At 45.2% G+C, this 24844-nt stretch overlaps 1 protein-coding gene across 1 annotated transcript in view; it reads left to right on the top strand.

Moving 5' to 3' along the window:
- The window catches only part of MED13L (mediator complex subunit 13L), a 168229-nt gene extending 153888 nt beyond the window's left edge, over positions 1–14341 (top strand). Inside the window, exons 23-31 of the mRNA XM_030286081.4 lie at positions 661–849; positions 2275–2498; positions 2939–3081; positions 4252–4410; positions 5631–5807; positions 7886–8040; positions 9899–10060; positions 10365–10477; positions 11492–14341. Coding sequence (XP_030141941.4) covers positions 661–849; positions 2275–2498; positions 2939–3081; positions 4252–4410; positions 5631–5807; positions 7886–8040; positions 9899–10060; positions 10365–10477; positions 11492–11624 — 1455 coding nt within the window. The 3' untranslated portion in view covers positions 11625–14341. The remainder of the gene's footprint in view (positions 1–660; positions 850–2274; positions 2499–2938; positions 3082–4251; positions 4411–5630; positions 5808–7885; positions 8041–9898; positions 10061–10364; positions 10478–11491) is intronic.
- Positions 14342–24844: the final 10503 nt, after the last annotated feature.

Genomic DNA, 24844 nt, shown 5'->3' with positions numbered 1-24844 from the left:
TTCTCCTTCCTGCTCCTGTTATGTAGTTGGGTCTTAACCCCCAAACTCATCTCCTGGGCAAATCTCCCTGTAGCTCTAGTTCTTGCTTGTAGAAACTCTGAATCCTTGTGGGCTGCTTCCCTTGACTTTTTGAAACTGAGCAGCAGCTGAGGCTGCCGAGCTTCCACTGGCAACTAAATTGAGAAGGGGAAAGAACCACACAAATAATTGTGACAGAATCTTAATTGTGCCCTCTACACCCCTCTGTAAGGACGACACCATAGTGCCAATTCCCACAAGGACAGCAAACAGTTCCTGACCATGAGCCACGGAGCCAAACCCACCTGAACACAACGTTCAGGGACTGTGTGGTTCAGGCCACTGCAAGTGATGATGTTGCCCAGAAAAACACTTGTAAAAAATTCAGGGAGTTTGAATACAAGTGTTTGGGTTTTATGGATTAAAATTCGCTCCATTGTGATGGAAGCAGTTTTGTCTCAGAGAATGCAGTCCCTGCCTGCTGCAGCCACTCCTGCCAAGGGACCTGTAATGCAAATCGTGGAGCATCCCAAAGTGTGCTGGGTGTTTGGTGACTAATGACTGTGTAGATCTGGTTGGATATTAATGAGCAGCTCCTGGAAGCCTCTCAGCCCTGTTTTATTGTGTGTCTGAATTCCACAGATTGTGCCTTGCCAGTACATGCTGCAGACAATGAAGGATGAACAGGTTTTCTACATTCAGCACTTGAAGTCTCTGGCGTTCTCTGTGTACTGCCAGTGCAGGAGGCCCCTGCCCACACAGATCCACATCAAGTCCCTCACAGGCTTTGGGCCAGCTGCCAGCATTGAGATGACCCTCAAAAATCCTGAGGTTGGTATTGGTGGCGAGAAAATCAAAGTGTGTTCATAAACTGTAACCACTTTCCTCAAATATCAAAGAGTAGAGAAAATACTTGTTGGGGGATTTTTTTCAAGATATAGGAGACAATGATGATATAAAGGGAAAAGGCAAGATAATACGCAATCAAAAATAGTAACAAAAACATCAGGCTAACTTGCTTTCAAAAGATTTTAAGTTTTTGGTTTTGACTCATAAAGTAAAAAGTTAAAGTGTGAAGGAAAAGAAAATGAACATTGCTAGTTGGGATTCTGAGTCATTTTGTGGTTTCAATCTATAGTGCTCCAACCAGAGTTTAAACCCAACCTTTATTCACATATATATGCATATATATGAAATAAGTTCCTGTGCCTAATTGCAGATGTTATGTTAATTCCCTGAGGTAATGGAGAAATCCCCCTCTTCGATGGGCTTATCTTTTATCTGTTTTAAACTGTAAATATTAAAGCCCTGATTCTGGAATTTCAGAGATTTCAAAGGAAGACTAATCCATCCTACTTTCTATGAAGGTTTTACATTCTTTGAAAGATAACTGTGAATATTTTATTTAGATCTAATGGACCAACGAAAGAATTAAACATTTACCTTGGCATAAAGAGCTGCTTGGGAGGGTTTAAAAACCTACTTGCAAAGCCAAACCTATTGGCATTTACTTACTGCATTTAATTAATCTCTGTTTATTGCATTTTATACATTGTCTCTCAGTCTGCATTGCAGACTCCCAAACTTTGCTGAAGAATTAAGAAAACATCCAGACGGTTTTTTAATTATGAAACATGTTTGGTGGGGCTCCTCCTGTGTGCTCTTCAGAGAGGAGTTCCAAGGCAAAGATGGGTTTGGGTGCCCATGTAGGAAGCAGCTTTGCAGAAGATGACCTGGAGGTCCTGTTGGACATGATGGATGCTCCCAAGAAGCAGCAGTTGGGCTGCCTTAGGAAGGTGCTGCAGCGCAGCCAGGGAGGTGCTTGTCCTCCTCCCTTCTGGGCTCCTCAGAACAAGAAACTCGGATGCACTGGAGCAAATCCAGCCAAGGGCCTAAAGATGATTGAGGGACAGGAGGATCTGACAGCTGAGGGGGTTTAAACTCCTGCCTGTGTCAGAGACTGGTCCAAAGACTGCTTTCATACCCTGAGTTGCGTGTACATAAAAAGAAATCTTTAGATAGGGTTTGAAGTGCATCAGCTTTAACTGGCAGCAGTGAATTGTCTATAACCCCCCTTTTCTCAGTCTCCCTCCTGACTAGGAATGCTTTGAATTTACTCATTGTTTCACACTTGCCTGTCTCTTTACTTGCTGCCAATGTGTGTGTGTGTGTGTGTGTGTGTGTGTGTGTGTGTGTGTTCCTTGTGTTCAGTAGTTTCTGATCTATCTCCTGATGTTTGTGCTGACTCTATTGCAGAGGCCCAGCCCAATCCAGCTGTACTCACCTCCTTTCATCCTGGCTCCCATCAAAGACAAGCAGACAGAGCTGGGAGAGACGTTTGGAGAGGCCAGTCAGAAATACAACGTGCTCTTTGTCGGGTACTGCCTGTCCCATGACCAGCGCTGGCTCTTGGCGTCCTGCACCGACCTGCACGGGGAGCTGCTGGAGACCTGCATCGTCAACATCGACCTGCCCAGCAGGTACTCACTGCCCTTGGCTTCTCCATGGATCCATGTCTGGAGTCATCCCTCACCAGCTCCCTGCACATCCCTTCCATCCCCTTTCCTGCTCAGGAGATCATGCTGCTGTTACAGGAGAACGCTTCACTTGGCACTTCCATATTTTCAGATCTGCGCAGGGAAAATTGAATGAGTTACACTTGTTTTACAATCTGTTTTAATTTTCTTTTACTTACAAATCTTACCTTGAGGAACACCTGGTGTGTTGCTCATCAGTTTGATGGCACAGGCAGTAACAGTATTGAAAGCAGACATAGTTTCTCTTGTTAGTAGTAGTAAAAGGTAAGATAGGGACTGCCCAGAACTCTGTAGGTGGTAAACAGGGATGTAATTAGAGAGAACAGAAATCTGAATATTGTCCTTGATTGTCTCACTCTTGTGTTTAATTCCTTCCCCTGCAGGTCCAGGAGGAGCAAGTTGTCTGCCCGGAAGATCGGGCTGCAGAAGCTCTGGGAATGGTGCATTGGCATTGTCCAGATGACATCCCTGCCGTGGAGAGTCGTCATCGGGCGCCTGGGCCGGCTGGGCCACGGCGAGCTGAAAGGTGTGCAGTTGTCAGGGCTGCCACTCCCAGGGTGTGGAGTGGAACAGGGACCCGGGGTGCAAGGCAGGATGGTTCTGACCTGATCGCAAACCTTTCAAAATTGAGAGTGATAATCACATAACCACAGAATTGTTTAGATTGGAAAAGCCCTCTGAGTTCATGAAGTCCCAACTGTCCTCCAGTACTGCTGAAGCCACCACTGATCCATGTCCTCAAGTGCCACATCTGCACAGGTTTTGAACACTCCAGGGATGGGGACCCAGCCATTCCTCTCAGTTTTGTATCACTTCCAGACTTGCTGAGACTCTGCCATCACACAGTGGCATTAGATGGGGTGAATTTGGCTTAACCCTTCCCAAGTCCTGTCTGTGCTTCCTAGAACCATGACCTTACAAAAGGTAAACAAGGTGTGCCAAATTCTATCAGAGACAGGACAGACTGTTGTTTATTTTGCCAGAGTTTAGTGAGGGCAAACATGGATGGGAAGCCAGATACCCAGGCTTCCCAGGCAGGGCTCCTTAGGAGTCTATAATCAACACCAGAGCTGCTGAAGCCCTTTCTCTCCCCTTGTCCCCATTGTTGTTTTGATAGTGATGCCCACTTGACCAAGTGGATCTGAGTGTAAAGTACCTGGCAGAGAAATCACCAGGATCCTCCAAATTGCAATTTCCTGGGCCATTACAGGGGAGCTGGCTGCAGTCCTGCCCTGGCACTGAATTCCTGTATTGGTTTCCATAAACCTTTCCTTGCTTGTGCCCTGGGTCGGATGCTGCTCCCTCTTGTTGTGCAGGATTTGCACACTGTCCTTCCAAGGGAAGCTGGGGGCCTTATCAGAGGTTAGAGAAAGTTCTGAACAAAGTTTTCCTGACACAGGGGTAGAGATAGGATTCAGTTGTGATTCCTCAACTTAAACATTAGTAAACATACAAAAAAGCCTTGGGAAAAAATGTATTGAACAAAGGAAAGCCAACAGACTGCGATGGAATAAAAACATTCCACAGGAACTCCTCAAGCACTCAGTTTGTGGGGCCAGACCCCTCGTGTGCACAGGAGTCAGTCCTTGAGAGTTTGGGATTAGGGAAATGCCAAGTGTTGGGAATGTTTTGCTGTTTCCAGGTGGGTGCTGGCTCTGCATCAGCTCTGTCCTCCTATGATGCTTTTCCCTTGCAGACTGGAGTATCCTGCTCGGGGAGTGCTCCCTGCAGACAATCAGCAAACAGCTGAAGGAGGTTTGCCGCATGTGTGGCATCTCTGCAGCAGATTCCCCCTCCATCCTCAGTGCCTGCCTCGTTGCCATGGAGCCACAGGGATCATTCGTGGTGATGCCAGGTATGTTTTAGCCAACTACGGCAATACCAGCAAAACTCCTATCACATTTCACACTTAGGCACATTAACCTTGGGATTTCTGTGAAGAACTTGACTAGCATGGCTACATGTGGCAGAAAATAGGTTGAGCCAGCAGAATTCCCCAAAATATCATGGAGAGATGCTACGTGGGGAGAGCAGTCTCCTGAGGGAAGGTTGCTGCAGGCCACTGCCAAAGTGCTGATCTGTTCCCTGTGGAGCCCATGGGCTCAGGCAGCCCAGTTCCCATGGGCTGGAAGTGGTGTCAGAGACACTCTTGTGCCTGGAGGAGGCTGCAGTGGGAATGAGTAGGAGCCTGTGGAAATGGGAATCAGAATAAGCCCACTTGCCTTCTCACATGCTGAAAGTATTTTAGAGAGTTCACTTAGAAGCAGCAGTCCATGGGCTTAAGTTGAAGTGAAATTTAATGCTGAGGTTCCTTTTGTTGTTTTACCCAAGCACGTACTTTTTAATGTATGTGGTGACACATCCTTAACATATCCTTACAAACCACTATGGGGTTTTTTTAGAAAGAAAAGACTAATACAGAACAGAATTAATTGAGCTTGAAAATTACTTATCATGTTGAATATTTTCAAAGCAGAGATTTTGTAATGTGAGAAAACAGATGGCAAATGAGGCTTTTTCATATCACAGTAAAACACAAAGACCCAAATCCTTCAACAGAATTTTTTTTTTCCTTTAGATCTTGACGCATAATTAGGTCAACAGCAAGCAAAAATTAGGTTAAAATTAAAGGTGCTGGTTAAATACTGCTGAAGAATGTGTCTCTGCATTGACTATTTGCACCTTCCAAGTTAATTGTTGGCAGATAATTGAGAAGAATAGAGGAGAAGGAGAGAGAAACTTTATTGTTGTATGGCTTTATTTTTGTGTTCGTGTTCATATCGACCAAAGTGGGGTGTATTTCATAATTCTACAGAGATGTGTGCGAAAAATCAATTTAACTTGCTCGTTTAACAAGTAAATACTTGATTAAGGGCCAGCAGAATGACAGGAGAGGTGGGGCTGGTGATCTTAATGTCAAGCTCTTGCAGCAATGTAATCTTTGAAGATAAGGCCTTTCAGCTGTGTCTGTGCATTTGCAGAGCAAGTGGGACGGGCAGAGGTGTCCCTGGACACAGAGCACGTGTCTGGGAGGTGATGCAGTGACCACCTGTGCCGTTGTTTCTGTCCCCACAGACGCGGTGACGATGGGCTCGGTGTTCGGGCGCAGCACGGCACTGAACCTGCAGTCGTCCCAGCTCAACACCCCCCAGGACGCCTCCTGCACGCACATCCTGGTGTTCCCCACCTCTGCCACCATCCAGGTGGCACCTGCAAATTACCCCAACGAGGATGGCTTCAGCCCCACCAACGGTGAGTGAGGGGGAAATCCCCTGGGGCCTTTCCACAGCATCAGCAGAGCTGAGCTGGGCAGGAATAACCCCCGAGGGAGCTGGGGTTCTGCACAGACCCCACACCACCCCGGCAAGGGAACCATGCAGGGCTTTAGCTACACGGTGCTCTCCCTAGTGTATTCTCAGAGTCACACTGGTTTATTCCCAAAGGGACAAGGACCAGGCAATGCACCACATGCATAGACCACAACGTGCTTTGTCTTGTTGTGGCTTGCTCAGACCAGCCGCTGTTTTCCAGACGTGCTTCACATCGTGCCCTGTTGTGTGCAGAGCTGACACGAAGGAGGCACTTGTGGTTGAGTAGGGAAAAATATCCAAACCTGAGATTTCCTGGTGCCCCTGGAGTGCTTTTACACTAAACCTGCAGTTTGAGTCAGCAAGACTCTGGTTAATGCTTTATATCCAAATAAGCATTTTCCTGCTTTATCCCAAATCCTTTAAATGAGTGCAAAGCAATTTAAACTAAAAGTAGCTACAATCACGTACAGTGGCTGTATTAATGAGGAGGGCAGTTGTGCTGGAGAGGAAGGCAGGTTACTGCTTTTAAGGCTTTGATCTGTCCCTCCTGGGATGTCCCAGGGCCTCTGAAGGGAAGTTGCCCCTCTCAATCCCTGTCCCAGGAGGCACCGGGATCCCTCCCAAGCATGACAAACATTAACCTGCATTAACCTGCCTGTTGGTGCTGCAGATGTTAATTAGAGTCAGGTACAAGAATGGCCTTTTCCAAAATGGTGTTAAATTTAATTTTCTTAACTCTGCTCTACTTAATGATTAAGCTGCTTCCTGCTGCCATTAGCCAGCTCATTTCTGCTCTAGGGGCCAAGCAGAGCATGATATTAGCTCTGGTTTGTTTACTGAGGCTGTAGGACACAAGTTAATAAACTTCAGTTAAAGCATTGCTCCAGCAATCCAGAGGTTCTCTTTGGAAGATGAAGGAAAACAACCACCTGCCTGTTTCAATACTAGGGTTTCAGGTGAAATTAGTTCAGAACACAGATACTTTTCCATTTTATATGGAGTAAATTCATATTTTTCAAGAGAAATTGATATTGTTTATTATATGTAGGATGCATGACTTCTATTTAGGGCCACGTGTTTTAGTATAAATTTATTTACAATTCTAATTAATACAGTTAATTCAGACAGCTCCCACTGTCCCTGTCTACCCACTAAAATGTACTTTAAATGTCATTATAAACTTGGATTTCTTCGCCTGCTGAGAAATCTGGATCAGAAAAAAACCCTCTAAACCATATTGTGATGCTTGAATTTTTGGCTCTGTGTTGATGGTGCCTTGTCTTTCCCATAACTTACTCAGAGTATTGTAACCTGTGTGCAGATGATGAGTAATGGAATGCATAAGGCAAACACATCTTCTCGGTATCTTTAGCCCTCCCCCTATAATAACATAAACCAAATGAATCCAGCCAGTTATGCTAATGAGCTGTGTGGAACTCCAGAGGTGAAAGGAGGCTATAAAGGCTACTTTGTTGGGGATCCTGGTGCGGTATCTGAAAGAATCACGAGTGCCGTGCTGTGAGGAAGGCCTTGCTGTCCTCACAGATCCCAAGGGCAGTTTCCCTGGAGCTGCCAGGGCTGTTCCCTGGTACAGGGAGGCTGGAGCTGGTGTGCAGCTCTGGGAGCCTGAGGAGCAGCACTTGGAGCTGTGTGTGATGATTCCAAGTGTTTTGTTTAGGGGTCTCTGTGGCCAGCTGCAGAGGTGTCAGCTGTTGTGTTGCAAAATTCAGTCTGGATTTTATGGAGTTGCTACAATGGGAATTCTGTTTACTGCTAAAATTCATTATCCCAATAGCTGTCTGCCAACTCTCCCTTTCATGTCTGTGTGGTTGCAGTCAAAGGTTCTAGGGGGGATTAAACATTAAAATCTTTATCTCTGCTTTCATCTGTCTTGGGAGTATGTTAAAGGAAAAAAAAGTATAGACAATAAATTAAAGGGAAAGGTAGCAAATTATAAAAAATTCTTGGAGAAAAGAGTATAGCACATTGGAAATTATTTTCCTTTCTTTTCCTTTTCAGATGACATGTTTGACCTCCCATTTCCAGATGACATGGACAATGACATTAGAATTTTGATAACAGGGAATCTTCACTCTTCACCAAATTCCTCCCCAGTTCCTTCCCCTGGATCACCATCTGGCACTGGAGTGGGATCTCACTACCATCACAGTAGGGTAAGGCTGGAGCACCATAGGGAACAGTGTTTAAAATAAAATACAAAAAAAAGACCCAAATCCTCCAACAAAATCTTTTTCCTTCCTAGATCCTGACACATAATTAGCTCAACAGCAAGCAAAAATTAGGTTAAAATTGAAGGTTAAATACTGCTGGAGGTGTCTCTGTTTGCATCCTCCAAGTTAATTGTTGGTGGATAATTGAGGGGGAGAGAGCAGGAGGAGAGCAGCTTTATTTTTGTGTGGCACAGCCATAGCTGATGACCCTGCATAGATTTAATCTGTACTCATCCTTTCTTTCCTGGAAAATCCTATGGAATGTCTCTGGCATGAAGTGACAAGTCTTTGAGAGAAGGGAAGCTGTGACAGCCCTGTTCCCATGGATTTCAGGGGAGGCAAGAGGGAGAGAATTCTCCCAGTGATGAAACTCTGCCCGTGGAAACTCCGGAGGTGCTGGATGGTTATGCAGATGTTGTTTTCTTAGGAATATTTAGCCCAGAGCACACAGCGTTTGGCAGTTATTTTTGTTTGAAGTGGCTTTTATAAAGTCAGTTCCAACATCACTGATTACTTAAAATGCAAATTGTTTTCGGTAGTTCAAGTTATTTTTTTGAATTGGCTTAGCTTGGATCAGGTTTGATGGAACTTTTTCACTCCTACATTTAATCACGTAAGACTGAGCAGTTCTCTTAAAATGGTTTCCATCACAATTAGGTTGAAGTTTTCTGCTTTGCAAATTTCTGTGAAGTTTTGTTCTAGAAATATTAACTTTGAAGTAGTAGCATATTACTTCTTTACTAAATAATACAGTATTTTATGAGAGAAACAGGGTAACTTTTATACCATTTTTGTCAATGAGCTGTCTCCAGATCAGAATCTAACTCCTGAACATGACTGACTAAATGGTGGTAGTCTCACCCCTGGAAGTAGAAAGTCCTACCTGTATTTCCCTTGCAAAGTCTGCCAAAATGCCTCAGTGGAGCTTTAATACAGTCAGTGAGGGAGAAATGCCTCCTGCCTCAGCCACAGAAATACTAATCCTGTATTTTGTGAGCTCAATCCACAACCACCTTGTGTGGATTGTGCAATTCTCCCATCAAAGCCTGGGTACCAGCACATTGCTGTCCCAGTTATTCCAAACTGGTGTGTGGGCAAATGAAAACTTCTAAATTCTGCTGCCAAACACTGCAGCCATAAATCACAACTCCTCACTTTCCCTCTCCCCAGTTCCCTCAGCAATCCATTCTGCCCCACTTCTATGCAGAGCTTGCTTTCAGTGGAGCTGCATCCATTGGGAGCAGCCCTGGGAGGTTCATGGCCTGAGCCCAGAGCCCTGGACAAGCCCTTTCCAGCTGAACCCAAGTAATTCCCATTAACCATTAAGCCAGGCCTGGTAATTGCAGTGTAATGTTTGGCTTTAGCAGAGCAGCAGTGTGTGATCATCCCCCTGTGGGCCCAGGGTCAGGGCAATAATTGATGGCTGGGCACCAGCCCCGTGTGCCAGGCTCCCAGTGCTGCCTGCTCCAGGCTTTTTTCCTGCCTTGGATTCCTCTCCAGACCCACTGGAAGGAATTGGCAGGGAAGGATTTGTAATTGAGCTGGTTTTTATGCAATGGAATCATTGCCTTTTTTTCTTAACCTGTTGACATTTATGGATGAAGTGAACTGCTTTCCTAGCTGTTTGGGAATCTTACAGTGCTTCTGAAGCATAAGCCTGGAGAACCCAACTACAGGGGAATAAGGCAGGGCCTGGGTAACTTTGTGACTAAGATTCCTGAGTAATTAGCAAATGAAGTCACCGTTCCAGGAGTGGGCTGTATTGACAACACCCCAGAGCTGCCTTTTCCCTGTCTTGCAGAGCCAAGGTGAACGTCTCCTCTCCAGAGAAGCCCCCGAAGAGTTGAAGCAGCAGCCCCTGGCTCTGGGGTACTTTGTGTCAACTGCCAAAGCGGAGAACCTCCCGCAGTGGTTCTGGTCCTCCTGTCCTCAGGCACAGAACCAGTGTCCCCTCTTCCTGAAGGTCTGTCATGCTCCACATGGAGCACTCATTATCCATTGCTATTTCCATGCCTGTAAAAGTTGCAGTTGGAGTCTGTAGTGCCATAGTGAACCTGAGGCATTCCACGCCAGAACTGCAGAACTCTAGTCCATTTATTCAAAAATGTTACTGTTAATTTGGAAATACACGTGGTCATGGGGGGGTTCAACACAGAATTGCCAACTTCCCATGCTGTCCTGAGGTGATTCACAACGGATGTTTCTTGGGAATGCTTAGTAGTACCTCCTATATGAGGAGTTAATTTTTGCACTTTCCCTCTGCGCAGGCCTCTCTCCATCACCACATCTCTGTAGCGCAGACAGACGAGCTTCTACCTGCCAGAAATTCTCAGCGAGTTCCTCACCCCCTTGACTCTAAAACTACATCAGATGTCTTGAGGTAACACCCTTTAGGTTTTCATTTCTGCCGTAAACATTTGGGGACTGAGCTCAGCGGTTTCAGAGTAACCTTTCCAACCTATCACAGTTGCTTATCAGCAATTTTTAGCCCCGCCATGCCCTGTATGTCTTGGGGCATTTCCTCCTCCAAGATGCCAGAGCAGGGCTTTGAGGGGGAATTCTGTGGGTTTCCCTCTGCTGTGCATAATGATGCCAAGCAAACTCAGAACAGCTCAGCCTTGCTAGGGGAACATCATGGTTTGCCCCCCACCCAGATTGCTGTGTTCCCCTGGCATCTAATCTGAGCTGTGCCACTCATTATCTTACCTCATGGAACCCAGTGGATTTGTAGGAGATAAAAGCACTCCCTGATACTACTGTGCTAGCATTGGGCTATAAAGGAGACACCGTTCCTGAATGCATGTAGGGTGTGTGTTTTATTGTCCAGGATGATGTGGGGCCTATTTGCCTCCATCCCACCTTTGGGGACTGGACACAGATCTGTGTGATGAGAGCACACAGTGTGGGACATCCCAGTGTACAAACAAAGATCAGCAAGGAACAGGAATGTCTAATCTAAGGAAATTGGGGGTGTACTATTCTAGAAGATCTGAATTTGTGTCTTCTTGGAGGACTGAGCTCTCACAGGTGTCCCAGGTATTGAGTAAAACAAGATGAGAGGCAACAGACACAAGTTACAAGATGAGAAATTGCAAATAGATAGAGGATCACAGGAACAGTGTGAGCAAATACTGGTATAGGGTGCCCAGAGAGGCAGAGGTGTTCAATCCCCAAGGCTTTGACAGCAGTGTCATTTGAACCACTGTGAGTCCAGAATCTGTGTGTGTTTGGAAGGGCCTTCATACATATACTTCAGACATAGCAAAGCTAAACCCTCCTGCTTTTCAGTGAGGTTCCTCCTTTGCCAAAACACTGTCAGCTCTGTCACGGTGTAGGTGCAGGAGAGCCATTAGCAGCCCCAGGCAGGCTGTGATGTCTGTGCCTCCCTGTGCAGGTTCGTGCTGGAGCAGTACAACGCCCTGTCCTGGCTCACGTGTAACCCGGCCACGCAGGACCGCAGCTCCTGCCTGCCCGTGCACTTCGTGGTGCTCACCCAGCTCTACAATGCCATCATGAACATCCTGTAGGACACAACAAGCACTTGTTCTTCTGGCTGCTTCTCCCCTCCGCCCGGGAACATGCCACGGCCTGCAAAGAGCTCCGTTTGCTTCTCTTCAGACCAGTCCTGTGCTGTGCTTCTGTTTCTCCAAAAGCACATGTGAATTCTGCAGTGTTCAAAACTAAACTACCCATTAACATCTCTGGCAGCTTCAGTCCAAAATCTGGGAACATCCAAGAACAGTGAACACAGAGTAACCTCAAGCCAGTGTTAGTTTGGTGGCTCGGTAACTGCTGGTCAGCGTGATTATTTTTTTTAATATTTTATTTTTTTAAGGAAGACTACAGGATCTTTTTGCATTAGGAACTGATAAAGACCCATGAGCAGTGTCAGCCCTCCAAGTAAAAACCACCTTGTAGTGACCAGTTCAGGTGTTTTGTTTGTTTGATCGTCGTAAACTGGGACTTTGCAGGAGGAAAAAACCACAAACACAGAACCACACAGTTGTAGTCTCGTATAAATATTGGAGTTTTCTGTCTACCTGGAGTTCCTGTCAGAGTGGATTGGGATGAATGCATGCATTTGTTACCTGTCCATGTAGATATGAATGGTCTGGAGATACTTTATTTATTTTTAGGTTTGGGGAGGGGAGGGATTAAATTATAAAGGACCAGGAACAGTAGAAATACCTTAAAAATCCAGCTCCGTTCCACTGTAGGGTTATTTATCTACAGACCTCTCACTCTTCTGACCTGGAAATCAAAAGAAGCTCATAACAATCAAAGTCTGGGAAGGGAAGCATGTTCTGGTAAGGGTATATTGTATTTTAAGGAATTCTCCCCTGTGTTTAGCCTGGTTAAAGCAAGGAATGGCCAGTGTTTAATGAAGGATAACACTACCTAAGGGAGAAGAGTGAGAGGGAGGTAGGGAGGAAAAAATACTTTAAAGCCCAGTTCAGGGCAAGTGGAAAGTGACAGATTAATCTATTGTAAAGCTATGATTTAAATATATTTCCAGTAAATTTAGTGATGCTAGAAAAGTATTTACTGCAAGCCAAGTTGCCCTTTAATTCTGGGCAAACTCGTCCATGTACATATCCAAAAATACGGTTTTTGTTTACACTAAATCAGTCACAAATCTGGTGTATTTTTTCTGACTATAGGAATATTATTTCAAAGAAATAATTTTTAAAAATTATATCATTAAATTAGTACTTGAAGTTACACCGCTGTGGTGGCAAAGTTACTTTGTTTAGTGAAATGATCGCCATTGGGAAGGTTAATGGCTAATTGAAGTATTTTTATGACTCCTTCATTCCAGGCTCCCAGGGATTCCTATTCCAGCCCCATTCCCTCATTTCTGGGGGTGCACTGGGCAGCAGGAGGGGGCCAGGGTCAGGCACTTGGACCAGGCTGGGTGACCCCTCCCCTGGCTGTGAAGAAAAACTACCAAGTTTAGAGTTCTTCCAAAAGACTTTCATGTTCTGGTTAAAAAAAATGAAATTCTATGATTTTAAAAAGTATTTTTCTTGAGATAATGTAACATTTAAAACAAATTATATAAAATAATAAAAGAAAAAAAAAAGAATTGCTTGTGTAATGAGAAGGTGAAGGCAGGAGAGGAACCTGTAAATGGATTATTTCCTTCCTTGCTCCACCCCTCCGTGTGGGTGTCCTCTTTGCAATGTATAGGTTAAAAAAAAATCTGATATCAAACCATTTGTATCTAATGTGTACAGTGTAAAATTGACTTTAAAAATATTGCAGTACTATTTTTTCTTAATCAGAAAAGAAAATTCTCAAGGCCTTTTGAAGAGCATAAAAAGATGAAGATTGTAAACTTGTATAAAAAAATTTAACTTGGGGAGGAAAACAATGTAAAGTAGACATTTGTAATCTTTTACCATTTGGGGGTTATTTGTTCCCAGGATTCATCTGAACTTCGGATTATTATTTTCCTTATTGTTTTTAAATGGGCCGTTTTTATCCAGGGGCGTTTCTTCCCCACAAACCTGGTTCTAAGCAAAAATTAGAAATTAAAAAAAGGGCAGCAAGGAGTAGTTTTCATCTGGTGTCTTTTATTTAATTTTTTTAAGTTAAGAGAAGCTGGTGACATATTTATACGTTTTTGTGCAAAATAAATGAATGGCAATAGATTTTAAAGAAAAATCTTATGTACTTCAGTGTGAGAAGTTCTGTATAATATTTCTCTTAAATATGCATTATTTTACTTGTGAGTTTTTTACTGAATTAATCTGAAATGTACAAGCCCTGGCTTTCCTACAGAGTGAAGAAAGTTATTTTTTTTTTTTTTTATTTCTAACTTTGAAAAATCATGCCTAAATCAGAATTATTATTACAGTTGTTTGAGCTAAAGGGAGTGGGAGGGTGGGGAATGTCCAGCATGCTTGTATGTATATTTCAGAACCTTTTTTAAATGTAAAAGCTGTACATTTCTGGGGAGTTCTGAATTTCTTTTTGTTTTCTTTTTTTTTTCCTCTGAGCATTTTGCAGTGAGCTTCTTTTATATATAGCCGACAATTTGAAAGAAAACAAAAAAAAATGTGAAGTTCATTTTAAATCTACAGTATATCGCTGGTACAATACACTAAAAAAAGACTTTGATAAAAAGAAACAATAATAATAAAAGACCTCCATTTTAAATGTCATTCATATATACCTTGTGGATGAGAGCTATATACTTTTACACACTTTTTTAGATGAATAAATTATTGAATTACTGAAACTGTTGGTGCAGTTTTATTCTTGTATTGAGCTCTGAGTTTTGGCATTCCCAGGAATTGCAAGGTGCAGATCCAGGGATGTGAATGGAATTGGAATGAAATGTTTCGAACTGTGGCTGTTGTGAGGGGACATTGGGTGTCACTGATGGTAAGGATGGAAATCCTGCAGAGGGGTGGGTGGGAGCAGCCTGGGATAACCCAGTGCCACGGGAGCAGTGGCTGCTTTCCATGGGCAGCTCCAAAGGCAGGGCTCCATCAGTGCTGGATGAACCCCGTGTGCAGCAGGTGAGTCTCCAGCAGGAGCTGTCAGGGCAGGCCTGGCTCCTCTCCCTGCACAGGGACAGGGACAGGGCCAGGGCCATGGTGGCTGCAGGACAGCCCTGGCTGAGGGAGCAGAGACGTGGCCTCAGGCTTCCCAGAGGAGCTGCAGAATCCCCAGCACACAGGAGCTGGACTCCATGATCCTTGTGGGTCCCTCCCAGCTCAGCATACTCTGAGATTCTGTGCTAATTGTGAATTCTGTGCTAAGTGTAACTGCTGTGGGCAGGGCTGGGTTGGATTGTTGGGCCCCAGGAGGTCTCTGCAGAGTGAGACACACTGGGTTTAGCAGAGTCATTCCAAAACACACTAGTGCCGAAAATTACATTTAATGAACAACTGTGACACTCCAGAATGTGGGGGTGGGAGCTGGGGCCAGCTGTGCCAGCCTGGGATGTAAGGAGGGATCCAGCTGTGCCAGCCTGGGATGTGTGGGGTGGCTGGAGCCAGCTGTGCCATCCCAGGCTGCAGGGACAGCCCCTGTTACAGCAGTGATGGCTGGCAAAAGGGGATGGGGGAGTTTCTTCAGACTCCAGGAGTGTCACAGCTGATCTTTGTGGTTTACTCCCTTAAAAAGTATCGTAAACGAACTCATTTTCCATAACAGTTCCAGTGACTGGATGGAGGAACTGCCACTCCATGGCTCTTTAATGGCCATTTGGGATTTCCTCAGTAGATGTTCATTCTTGTCCAACTTGAATTTTGGTGCATCTTAGTTCTGAATTCAGATAGTTACAAAAATAGTCCCTAAGATTTTACCTTTTTAAAAAAAAATTTCAAGCTTGTATATTTTAGTTCACTGTATTACTGTAAATTATGGTACTAAATGATACTGTTCAATTACCCTATCCAAGTTTGTACAGAACATGTACATTTTGGTTTCTCCTGTGAGAGCTGCAAGTACCTGGAATTACTGCAGAGCAGTATTTGTTACATGGAGATTGCTTTGTGGCTAATTCACTGGCTTCACAGACAAAACATATCAATTAAATACTCCCTTCCATGAAGTCTTTAAGGAAGAACTGAATGAAAACACTGAAATCTCAGTTGATTTGTAACAAAAATAGAATTTCTACAACAAATGTGCAACACTGGTGATGTACTCAACTCTTTTTAACTCCAATAAAGAAAATGCTTTTTAAATTAGGCTGACATTAAACTACTTTTCCTTTCCCAACTGCCATCTCTATTTTTGACAAAATGTCATGGCCACCTGGAAGTTGTTTCAGCACATGTAGAAAGCATCAGAAATAGTGAAGTAAACGTGAGGTTTATGGGCAGTCCCTCACCATTTACAATGGAAATGGAAACAGTCCTGCATCCCCAAACAGGAAGTATTTGGTCTTTGACAACAAAGCAGGATTTATAAAATTACGCAGCTTCCACTTCCCTGTTTTGACACTTAACCCTTGGACAAAAGTTGCTGTGGCACTGCTAGTTTGTGCTTCAGTGGCTGTTCTGCCAGGTACCAAAGGAGCAATCCCTCAGCACATCCCACAGGATATGGAAACCTCAGGGCTGTTTGCAACCTGAAATACTCCACAGAGGCCTGGAAGAGGATGGCCCCAGTGTCTGTGTGAGGCCAGCTGGGAATTCAGGCTGCTGGGATCTCACAGGAGCTCTGCTCCAGGCAGGGCAGGCTCCAGTCTGAGCCATTCTGAATGAGCAGCTCCTGCTCCACTACCACACTGGGCCCTGTCAGTCATTGCAATCATGGACATGCATCTCCAGTACAAAACCATACGGCAGCATGCTCCTTTATCTGATAAACATCAGCTTTTCCCTATAAGAGCTACTAACTAAAACCTTTCAGAATCATGGTTAGAAACCAGCTTAGCACAAGGGCCCCTTTGCAGCAAGCCTGCAGGACATGGCACTGTTGGGGACTCTTTCTACAGGAACATGTTCTGTGGTCCTGCAACACCTGCTGGAATTCACTGGCTCCCTCTGGTTGCTCCACAGGGTCTGGTCCCATCCCACTGCCACTCTCATGTGGCTCTAGGATACTACAGCAGCCTCTGCGGTTGACACCTTCTCTGTTCCCCAAAGATTTCAGCTCTTAGCCAACCCCTGGTATCCAGCCACCTCTACCTTCACATCCCAGGCATGTGGGTTCCTTCCCGCAGCACACGCACCTTTTCCTGTTGGACAGGTGTTTCATTTCAGCAATATCTGCCCCTGCAGGACCTCTGTCATCTACTCAGCAACATCAGCTGCTCCCCAGGCAGTGATGCTCACTCCAGCTGGGCCCTTTTAAAAGACACAGCCAGGCCAGCAGGAAACTGCTACAGCCCACGTGGCAACCAGGGCAGGCCTAGGCCCCAACAAGTGGAATTTATTTTCCTTACACACTAAATTAGACATATGTTTACAAAACTCCTACCAGCCTGACACTCTCTTTGTTTTTATTTAAATATTTTGCCATTGGGAAAATGTCAGGTTGGTATAACTCTAGGAACAAACTACATCCTCAAATCCACTGCTGCTACTACAAGTGTTTGGAAAACTTTCTGCCAGAAGATTTGATATCCAGAACCCCCGTTAAAAAAAAAAAGATTACACACACAGAGCCCTGCAGGAAAAACCCACTGGTTCCTGCAATTCTGTAAAACACAATCTCATGCATGAAAAAACCCAAAAATAAAACCAAAACCACAACCAGCCAACCAAAAAACAATATCCAGAAAACCTTTTTTTACCTTTGCTGTTGGGTGAATAAGAAGTCTCTTTAAGCCAACCTTCCTTTAGTTGTTTGTGATTGCCTGCAGCCAGTGACAGCTGTATCATATCACATTAATCACATCTGTGCCGCTCTGTGTGTGGGGTTGTCTATGAATAGCTGGAAGTCACATCCTCGGTCCTCCAGCAGGGGTCGCGTTTTGATGGCAAATGAAACTGCAGCTTCTCCCTAAACCAGGCTTTAAAAAACCAAATTAAACTGCAGAGCTACAGAGCTGGATCATTAAAGGTCAACCACGCGAGCAGGTGTGGGTTCATTGGTCAAAGTGCTCCACCCCACTTGTAATCAGTCTCGGTGGTAATTTCATTAGTGCCTGGGGAAAAGAGAGGCTGGGAGAGGCAGGTGATGGGGCAGGGTGCGCATGGCAGGGCAGGGGGTTCTTAATCCCAGCAGGGTAATGGCCCATGGAAGTGCTAAAAGAACGGTGCTGCGAGCAGCTCTCCAGCCTCCTGGCTTCAGCAGCATTTCAGGTCCAAGTAATTGCCCTTGGATTTCTTTCCCCTGTTAGGCTGCAGTGTGTGGGGAAGGGTTCTGCTGCAGTGGCACACATGGCAGTGCCCCATGCTGCAGTGGCACACACGGCAGTGCCCCATGCTGCAGTGGCACTGCTGCACTGCCTGAGTACCCAGGGACAGGCAGGGGACAGAAAAGGGACCTGCATGGGCCCAAGCCTGGTCTCAGGGTGAGTTGAGCTGTAAAGAACAGGGAGAGCCCAAGTGGAAAACAACTCATACCACCAAGGGCCCTTTCGCTTTTTTGGCAATAGAGGGACAGACACCCCTCCTTTGCTTGGAGATTCCCCTCATCATCACTGGTTTGCCCTTCTCTTTGCACTTTGTGTTGCTGACTTGTTTTTGATGTTGGGACCTTTCACTAGTGAAATATTACTTTTATTTAAAAGAAATATCCCACACAAGTGAGCATCCCTTTCCACAAAATACAACCTTCCCTCCCTAAACAAATTCAGCCAGAAGTTGAGAGGATGTTTTTCTCATTTTCCTAGAATATCTTTGCTTTTGTTATTTAGGTGACTTGGATGAGTCCCCTGTCCATTCAGGAGCACAAATCCTTTGCTGTATAGTCTAGATTTCTAATCAGGGAGGGGTGTTTTGGGTGACCTCTGTTCCTTGTGCAGCACTCTGGTGTGGGCTCCTCCACCCCAGTTCCCTGTTCCTTTGGAGACTTGGAGATGGCAGCCTGGGGTGCCTGTGCAGGTGAGGGGCACTGGCACTCAGTGTTAATGCATAACCTCAGAATGCCTGAGGCCAGCATTCATGGAATGGAACTGCTGTTCAGGTTTCTGTGCAACTACTGCCACCCCTTCAACCTCCTAAGCAATGGCTTTGTAGTTATTAAGGGTGCAGTTAATTAGAAGACCAGCTCCAGATTTAATAAGCAAGTAAGGAAGGCATGCTAAAGGGATTGAGAGGAGAGGAAATATCAAAACTCTAAAGCTGCCCAAACCAATGCAGGATTTTGGGCAAACTGTTGGCTTTGCTACTCCTTGCCTGTGTAACAATCAATGCCACTGGCTCACTGGAGCTCTGGTTCATTTTAAGGCTCTCAGGCAGCAGAATGCAGAGCATTAGCTTGCAAACTTTAGTCAAGAGCATATAAAATTATTTAGGACAACAAAAACTACAGCCTTCTGCAAAGATTTAAAGAGAGATCCCAGAATATTGTGGAACTGGCCAATAAAATATCTGAAGGAATTCATAGTAAGGCACACACACACACATACACAAAACCTAAAACATTAAGCCAAACACATAGATGTGGAATGGCCTCTAAACTAGGCTGAAGATCAGGATCATTCACTCCATGAAAAAAGAAGTGGGATGTCTGAGCCAAAAATTACCCCAGCAGGTGTGTGATAATGCCATTGAGGCAGCCCAAGCCCAGCCCAATGGCTCAGCTCCATTCTGCCTGGGGCATGTCCCCCCAGGAATCAGGCAGGACTGAGGGGGAGAGCAGACCCTGAGCCCCTTCCCAGGACTGCTCTGATCTCTGTGTATGTCCCAGAGCACTGCAGGCCCTGTGGGGAGCTGGAAGCAGGACTGCAGCCACAGCTCCATGGGGATGTGCCTGATCCTTCCCTCAGCTCCCCTTACCCTGGGCCACCTCGCAGCTCCCAGTGGCAAATCCCCTCCAGACCCCACAGGATCAAGCCACCACTTGCACACCACCCTGCACCATCCAAAAAATGGTTTCATCCCAGACCTGATTCCAGCCAGAGTCTTGGGAATGCCGAGATCCACTGGTGCTTCAGTGAGTTGGTGACAGGCAGGGGCTGCACCTTCACTTCCCTCTTCCAGGTGCCCTGATGGCTCCTCTGGCTGCACTACAGGTAGAAGTGCCCGGTCTACATCAGGTTTTTATTAAAGAGCTCCTCTCTTCATTCCCAGCCCAGCATGTCTGAGGAGCTTGGCTGAAATTTTAGCATCGTTAACACCCCATCAATGCTGTGTGAAACATGCCTGTAGGCCAACGCTGGGGAAGTATCCATCTGGAATCCATCCCTGGCATGGATCAAAGTCACATGAGAGCCTGCCCCTGGACATTTCGGTGACTCTGCTGTGGGGAGAGGAGGCTGCAGGACTCCTAAGCACTTGAGACATCTGATCAGGTCTAGCTGTCAGTAGGCCAAGCTCTGTACATGAATTATGCTCATCTGACCAGAAGGAGCCAGGTGAACCCTCACTGCTTTGTACGATGAAACAAAGCCGAAGCTTCCAGCAAGGAGCACGTCCCAGCTGAAGGCGAGAAGGCTGAACTCTTGTAGATAATCTGAGGAGGAAGAAGAGCAGACATTCAGTAGCTGGCTTAACTAAGGAGCAAATCAGTGCAGAGATGGGACAGGAAAAGAAGATATTCCTACACAAAAGGTCTGCTTTGTTCCTCTCATAGCTCATATCAAGGCAGCAGAGAAGAACTGTAAAATCCGGAACTCTTTTCAGAGCCTGATATAAAATGCAGGCCATAAATATACTACATCCCTAAAACACTTCTGCAGTGCATCCAGAGCCTAAACAAAAGTTTCCAGGCACACTGATCCAGCTGGGGACAGAGCCACTGTACCCAGTTTTCTTTGCTGCCTTGGATCAAATTCTGAACTTCTGCAGAGATGTGCAATATCCACGGACCAGAACAGTGCAGAGGAAGGGAGTTTCATTTAGGACAGCGTCTGATAGGTTCCCACACAGTGAGTTGGCTGAAGGCTAAATTATCTGCTTCAGAGCAGTGAAGGATTGATATGCTTGAACTCTGTAAGCTTGGAATTACTCAAACACCTCCTCTGACTTCAAGACTTTGGAAATACATCATAAGTGGGCTGATTAATGCCAAGCTCACACCCTGCTCCCCTTAAAGGCTCAAGAATTCAGACGTGGCATCTTTGATCCAAAAGAAGACCTTGCAATTGTATCTATTGTGCCTGTCTCTCAACAAATGGATTCCTTTTCTCAGAAATTTTAACTCTGGCAGCACTTGGCCCCCAGCACATATCAGCTGATGTATAGTGCTTGTCTGGACACATTTGGACCAGTCCTGACTCTGTGTCCCTTTCTTCTCTCCCCTGCTTTCCAAATAGCCATCCGTGACTGTTTACTTTGGCAACGCCTGCAAAAAAAATAGTCTCAATGAAAAGGCAAAATCCATTAGGAAAAGCCAGCTGAGTGCTAAAAGGCCCCTAATCAGTAGAAAGTTTAAAGAGCACCGCTCAGAGAGAGGCTGCGGTGCCTTTCCAACACCTCCCCAGCAATGTGTGAGGCTATGACATGTCAGAGTGAAGCCCCAAACACAGGCACGCTGCCAGGGGAGTTGTTTCCTCAGGGCTGAGCAGAGCCTGTGTCTGGCTGGGTGCTGGGGCGGGAGCTGCTGATGGAGGAGCAGCAGCATCACAGCAAATAACTGCAACCAAACTGGTAAAAGTTCACCCAGCTGCTTCCAGCCCCGGCTCTTCTCAGCCAAAGAGAGAGAGATAGCTCAGCTCACCATTACAACTGGACTAAAGCAGGAACTTGGGGTTTAAGGGCCAGCGCAGGTCCAAGTAAGGATATCTTAGCAAAGACAGCTTAGATCTCAGAAAAGCAGTACCAGAAAAGCAGCTGCTGCTGTGAAGAAAATAAATGCCCTCAACATGTCTTGTCTGAAACACTAAATTCAGCCAAGAGCTGAATGTAGTTCAAGCTAAACTGCAGTTGCCCCAAAACACCTCTCAGCTTTGGATTCCAGGTGAGAAATGACTGCTCACTTCAGCTGTATGAGGTAGCCAATGCTCCAGCCTGGGTAGATTTACTTACTTTGAGTTGAAATTATTTCAAACCACCATAATCCAACATTTCACAAGTGCACTGAATTGCAGATTTTAAAGCACCACAAAGAAGTCAACAAACCACTCCTTTCAGTTCCCCTACGAAGAATAAAGTTGCATGTTTTTCTTTCAGGGAGCAATCAAAATATTTGTAATGAATCTGCTGCTCTATGAACTGTGTTTTTAAAGCTTGATAGAAACAATCAGGCTCAGGTTTAATTCATTCTCCTTCATCTTTCAGAGACTAATATGGAGTGTAAGGGAACTCAGGCACAATTTACCTCTAGCAGCTTTATGCCACTAAAGGATGTGCACATCACAGTCCACAGGTGAGCTATTTTCTGTCACCTAAGCTATGCAGACCCCTCCACTCTATACAAAATTCTAAGACATGCTTAAAGAAGTGTCAATAATTGAAATGATGATGCTTTAGAGATGCACTGAAAACCATATGAAGGAATGTATGAAAAGAGACAAAATTAGATTTTATTCAAAATTGATGAGGGTGAAGTTTAGGAGGTAAAAGTATCCCCAAAAGTGTGTGCTTTCATTTTTTGTTCTTTTTTGTTCTCCCCAGTTTTTTTACCTTGAGGTTAAATTCATGACTTCTTATGTCTGAGCAGGACCAAAGTGCTGCTTTTTCTCACCTGCTGGATGTAGATAGTGCCGGTGTCCCATCCCCATCCCTGCAAGGAGCAGCTCTCCCAGGCAGGTTCAGCTCAGGATGTGTTACTTGGACAGCAAGTCTGGGAGCCTGAACCATTTGTAGCTCCTGAGCGTCTCTAGAACACCGAGGGTCATAAAAGCCCTTCTGAATGGGCACTTCACTGACAGTGCTCACCTTTAATGGCCTTTTTGTGAAGTTACAGCTTGGCTTTTAGGCCCTTTTTGCAATTCATCACTTAATCCATACATGCTACCTTGGCCAAGAGCCGGACAATGGGGCCCACTGTGTCTGGTTTTGTTATGGAGCAGCCGCAATGGCTTTTAACTAAAACAAGATATCTGAAGGAGAAAAATGTATTCACCTTGAATTCCCAAGGGCTTTGACTTACTTAAGGTAGCTCTGCAGACACTGGTGTGTGCAATCAATGAAATCAAAACTATAGCCGTGTAAGGATGGCAGAAAGGAGTAAGAATGTATATGCCTTTGCATCTATAAAATATGAGGGGAGGAAATGTACAGGGAGGAAGGAAACAGCTATCCTTGCAGCTAGGTCTGGAAAAGCACATTTTTCTGATATGAAATTTTTCATTATCAAATATAAAGGTGTATTAGATTGGCAGGGAAGGACGGCTACAAATCCCTGAAACCAACTGGGGGACCTTCAAAAGGGCCTCTTAAAAATAATGTGTCTTCTGGTACAGATCAATCCTATAATTCGTCAATTCCTTTTTGAATGGGAGGTGAAAAGATGGTAAAACTTATCCCCACCCAGCAGTCTTCCAAGGATGCTGCACAAAGAACACATGGTTTGCCTTGGAACATAAGTCCAGGGTGCTGTGGTGGCAAACAGGGGCCAGCTCAAACCTGCTGAGACTTGGATTATATCAAATTAACTTGCTTAACTCACCCACTGCAACACTTTCAGGTACAGAGGGAAGAGGTGGATAATCTTACTTGTGGGGAAAGGGGAAGGACTCCTTCTCTAGGCACCAGGAAGAGTGGAATTGCCCTCAGGCACTGCTGTCAATCCTTCACAGAAATCAGTAATCCTTTATCACAGAACGGCCTGGGTTGGAACAGACCTTAAAGATCCTCCAGTTCCATCCCCCTGCCATGGGCAGGGAACCTTCCACTACACGAGGTTGTTCCGAGTTCCAGTCAGTCCTTGACAGAAGCCCTTGGCTGCAGAAGGGAGTACCCCACTGAAATCCCTTTGTGATCCTTCACAGGCTTCCTCTTTCCAGAGTGTTGACTGTGTGAATCCAGTGGGAGGAGGGATACTTGGTACAGGGAAGGATTTGTCTTCAATGTCCTAGAGGAAGAGCAGTATCCATATTATCACCTTTTGGCTCAGGTAGCCCAGGGACTTGTCACTTCAAGGTGGGGCCCTCAAAGGGGACTACTTGGCAAAGGCTAATCTTTATTTTCTTTTATTAATCTAAAACTTCAGCTGTCAAATTCAGATTATTTTTTTTAAATAAGATGAGGTTTTTGACTTAGGTTCCAGTTAAGCTAATCTGGAAAGCTACACATCTCCGGAGGCTTCTAGAAGCACTTCAAAAGACTACAGTAAAGTCTTGAGAAAGTCAGCAAGGAACAATATGGACATGGAAAAATTCCACTACCCTTCTGTGGAATTTATCCCACTTTAATTTGGCTCTAGGCACCCAAAGTGAAGCCACAAATTTGGCAATCAAGTGGGTGGCCAATCCAACACCTACAGAGTAGCAACCACTGACCTCAGTTAATTTTCTTTCTACAGCTGATCTCTTTCTACACTCAGCCATTCCACCCACGTCCTGATTTTTATCAGGCCTTCAGTCTTCCAAAGAATCTCCCTCTGAGAGCGAAGCAGGATGCATTCCCCCTCTAGACTTAAATGTGTAAGTGAAACCAAAGCAGGCAAGAGGAGCTGGGCACCAGTAGCATTTGCCTGTGGAGCTGGAGCCGAGGGCCTGCGTGCAGCAGGCCTGCTGGAACATTAGCTCCATTTGCTTTTTGTCTCTTAGCCCCCCACACCTGCCTGCCATTTAGCTGCCTCTGAAGGCTGGCCAAGGGACATCAGATCAAATAATAAAAGCCATATTGAAGCAGTATTTCAGCTGAAACAGTATGAGTGGAGGCGAGATGGGGCTTGGAAAAGGCTCCCTCTCAAAGAGCCCACACATACATGTGAGAAGGTCATTAACTTGTGCCTTGTGCTATCTTTGCCGTCTCCGCTCCCTCTCTCTCAATTATTACATCAGAAGGAAATGAGAGAGCACTTTGCCAAATACTAATGGACTTGATGTTTTCATAATCTCAAGTGCACAACAATCAGAGCTGTTTATTTTCCAAAGAAGATGGGAACCAGGGGAGGAGGCTGAAGACTGTGCCATTCTGTTAAGGAGGGGAAAAAAACCCTATGGCCAAGAGCTGAGACTGAAAAACAAGCATCTAGGAATACTCTTGCTGTTACAACTCTAGCA

This window comes from Taeniopygia guttata, chromosome 15 (genome assembly GCF_048771995.1).
Source record: "Taeniopygia guttata chromosome 15, bTaeGut7.mat, whole genome shotgun sequence".
Lineage (NCBI taxonomy): Eukaryota > Metazoa > Chordata > Aves > Passeriformes > Estrildidae > Taeniopygia > Taeniopygia guttata.
The sequence above is the reverse complement of the archived record's forward strand: the minus strand, read 5'-3'. Positions and strand labels throughout refer to the sequence as shown.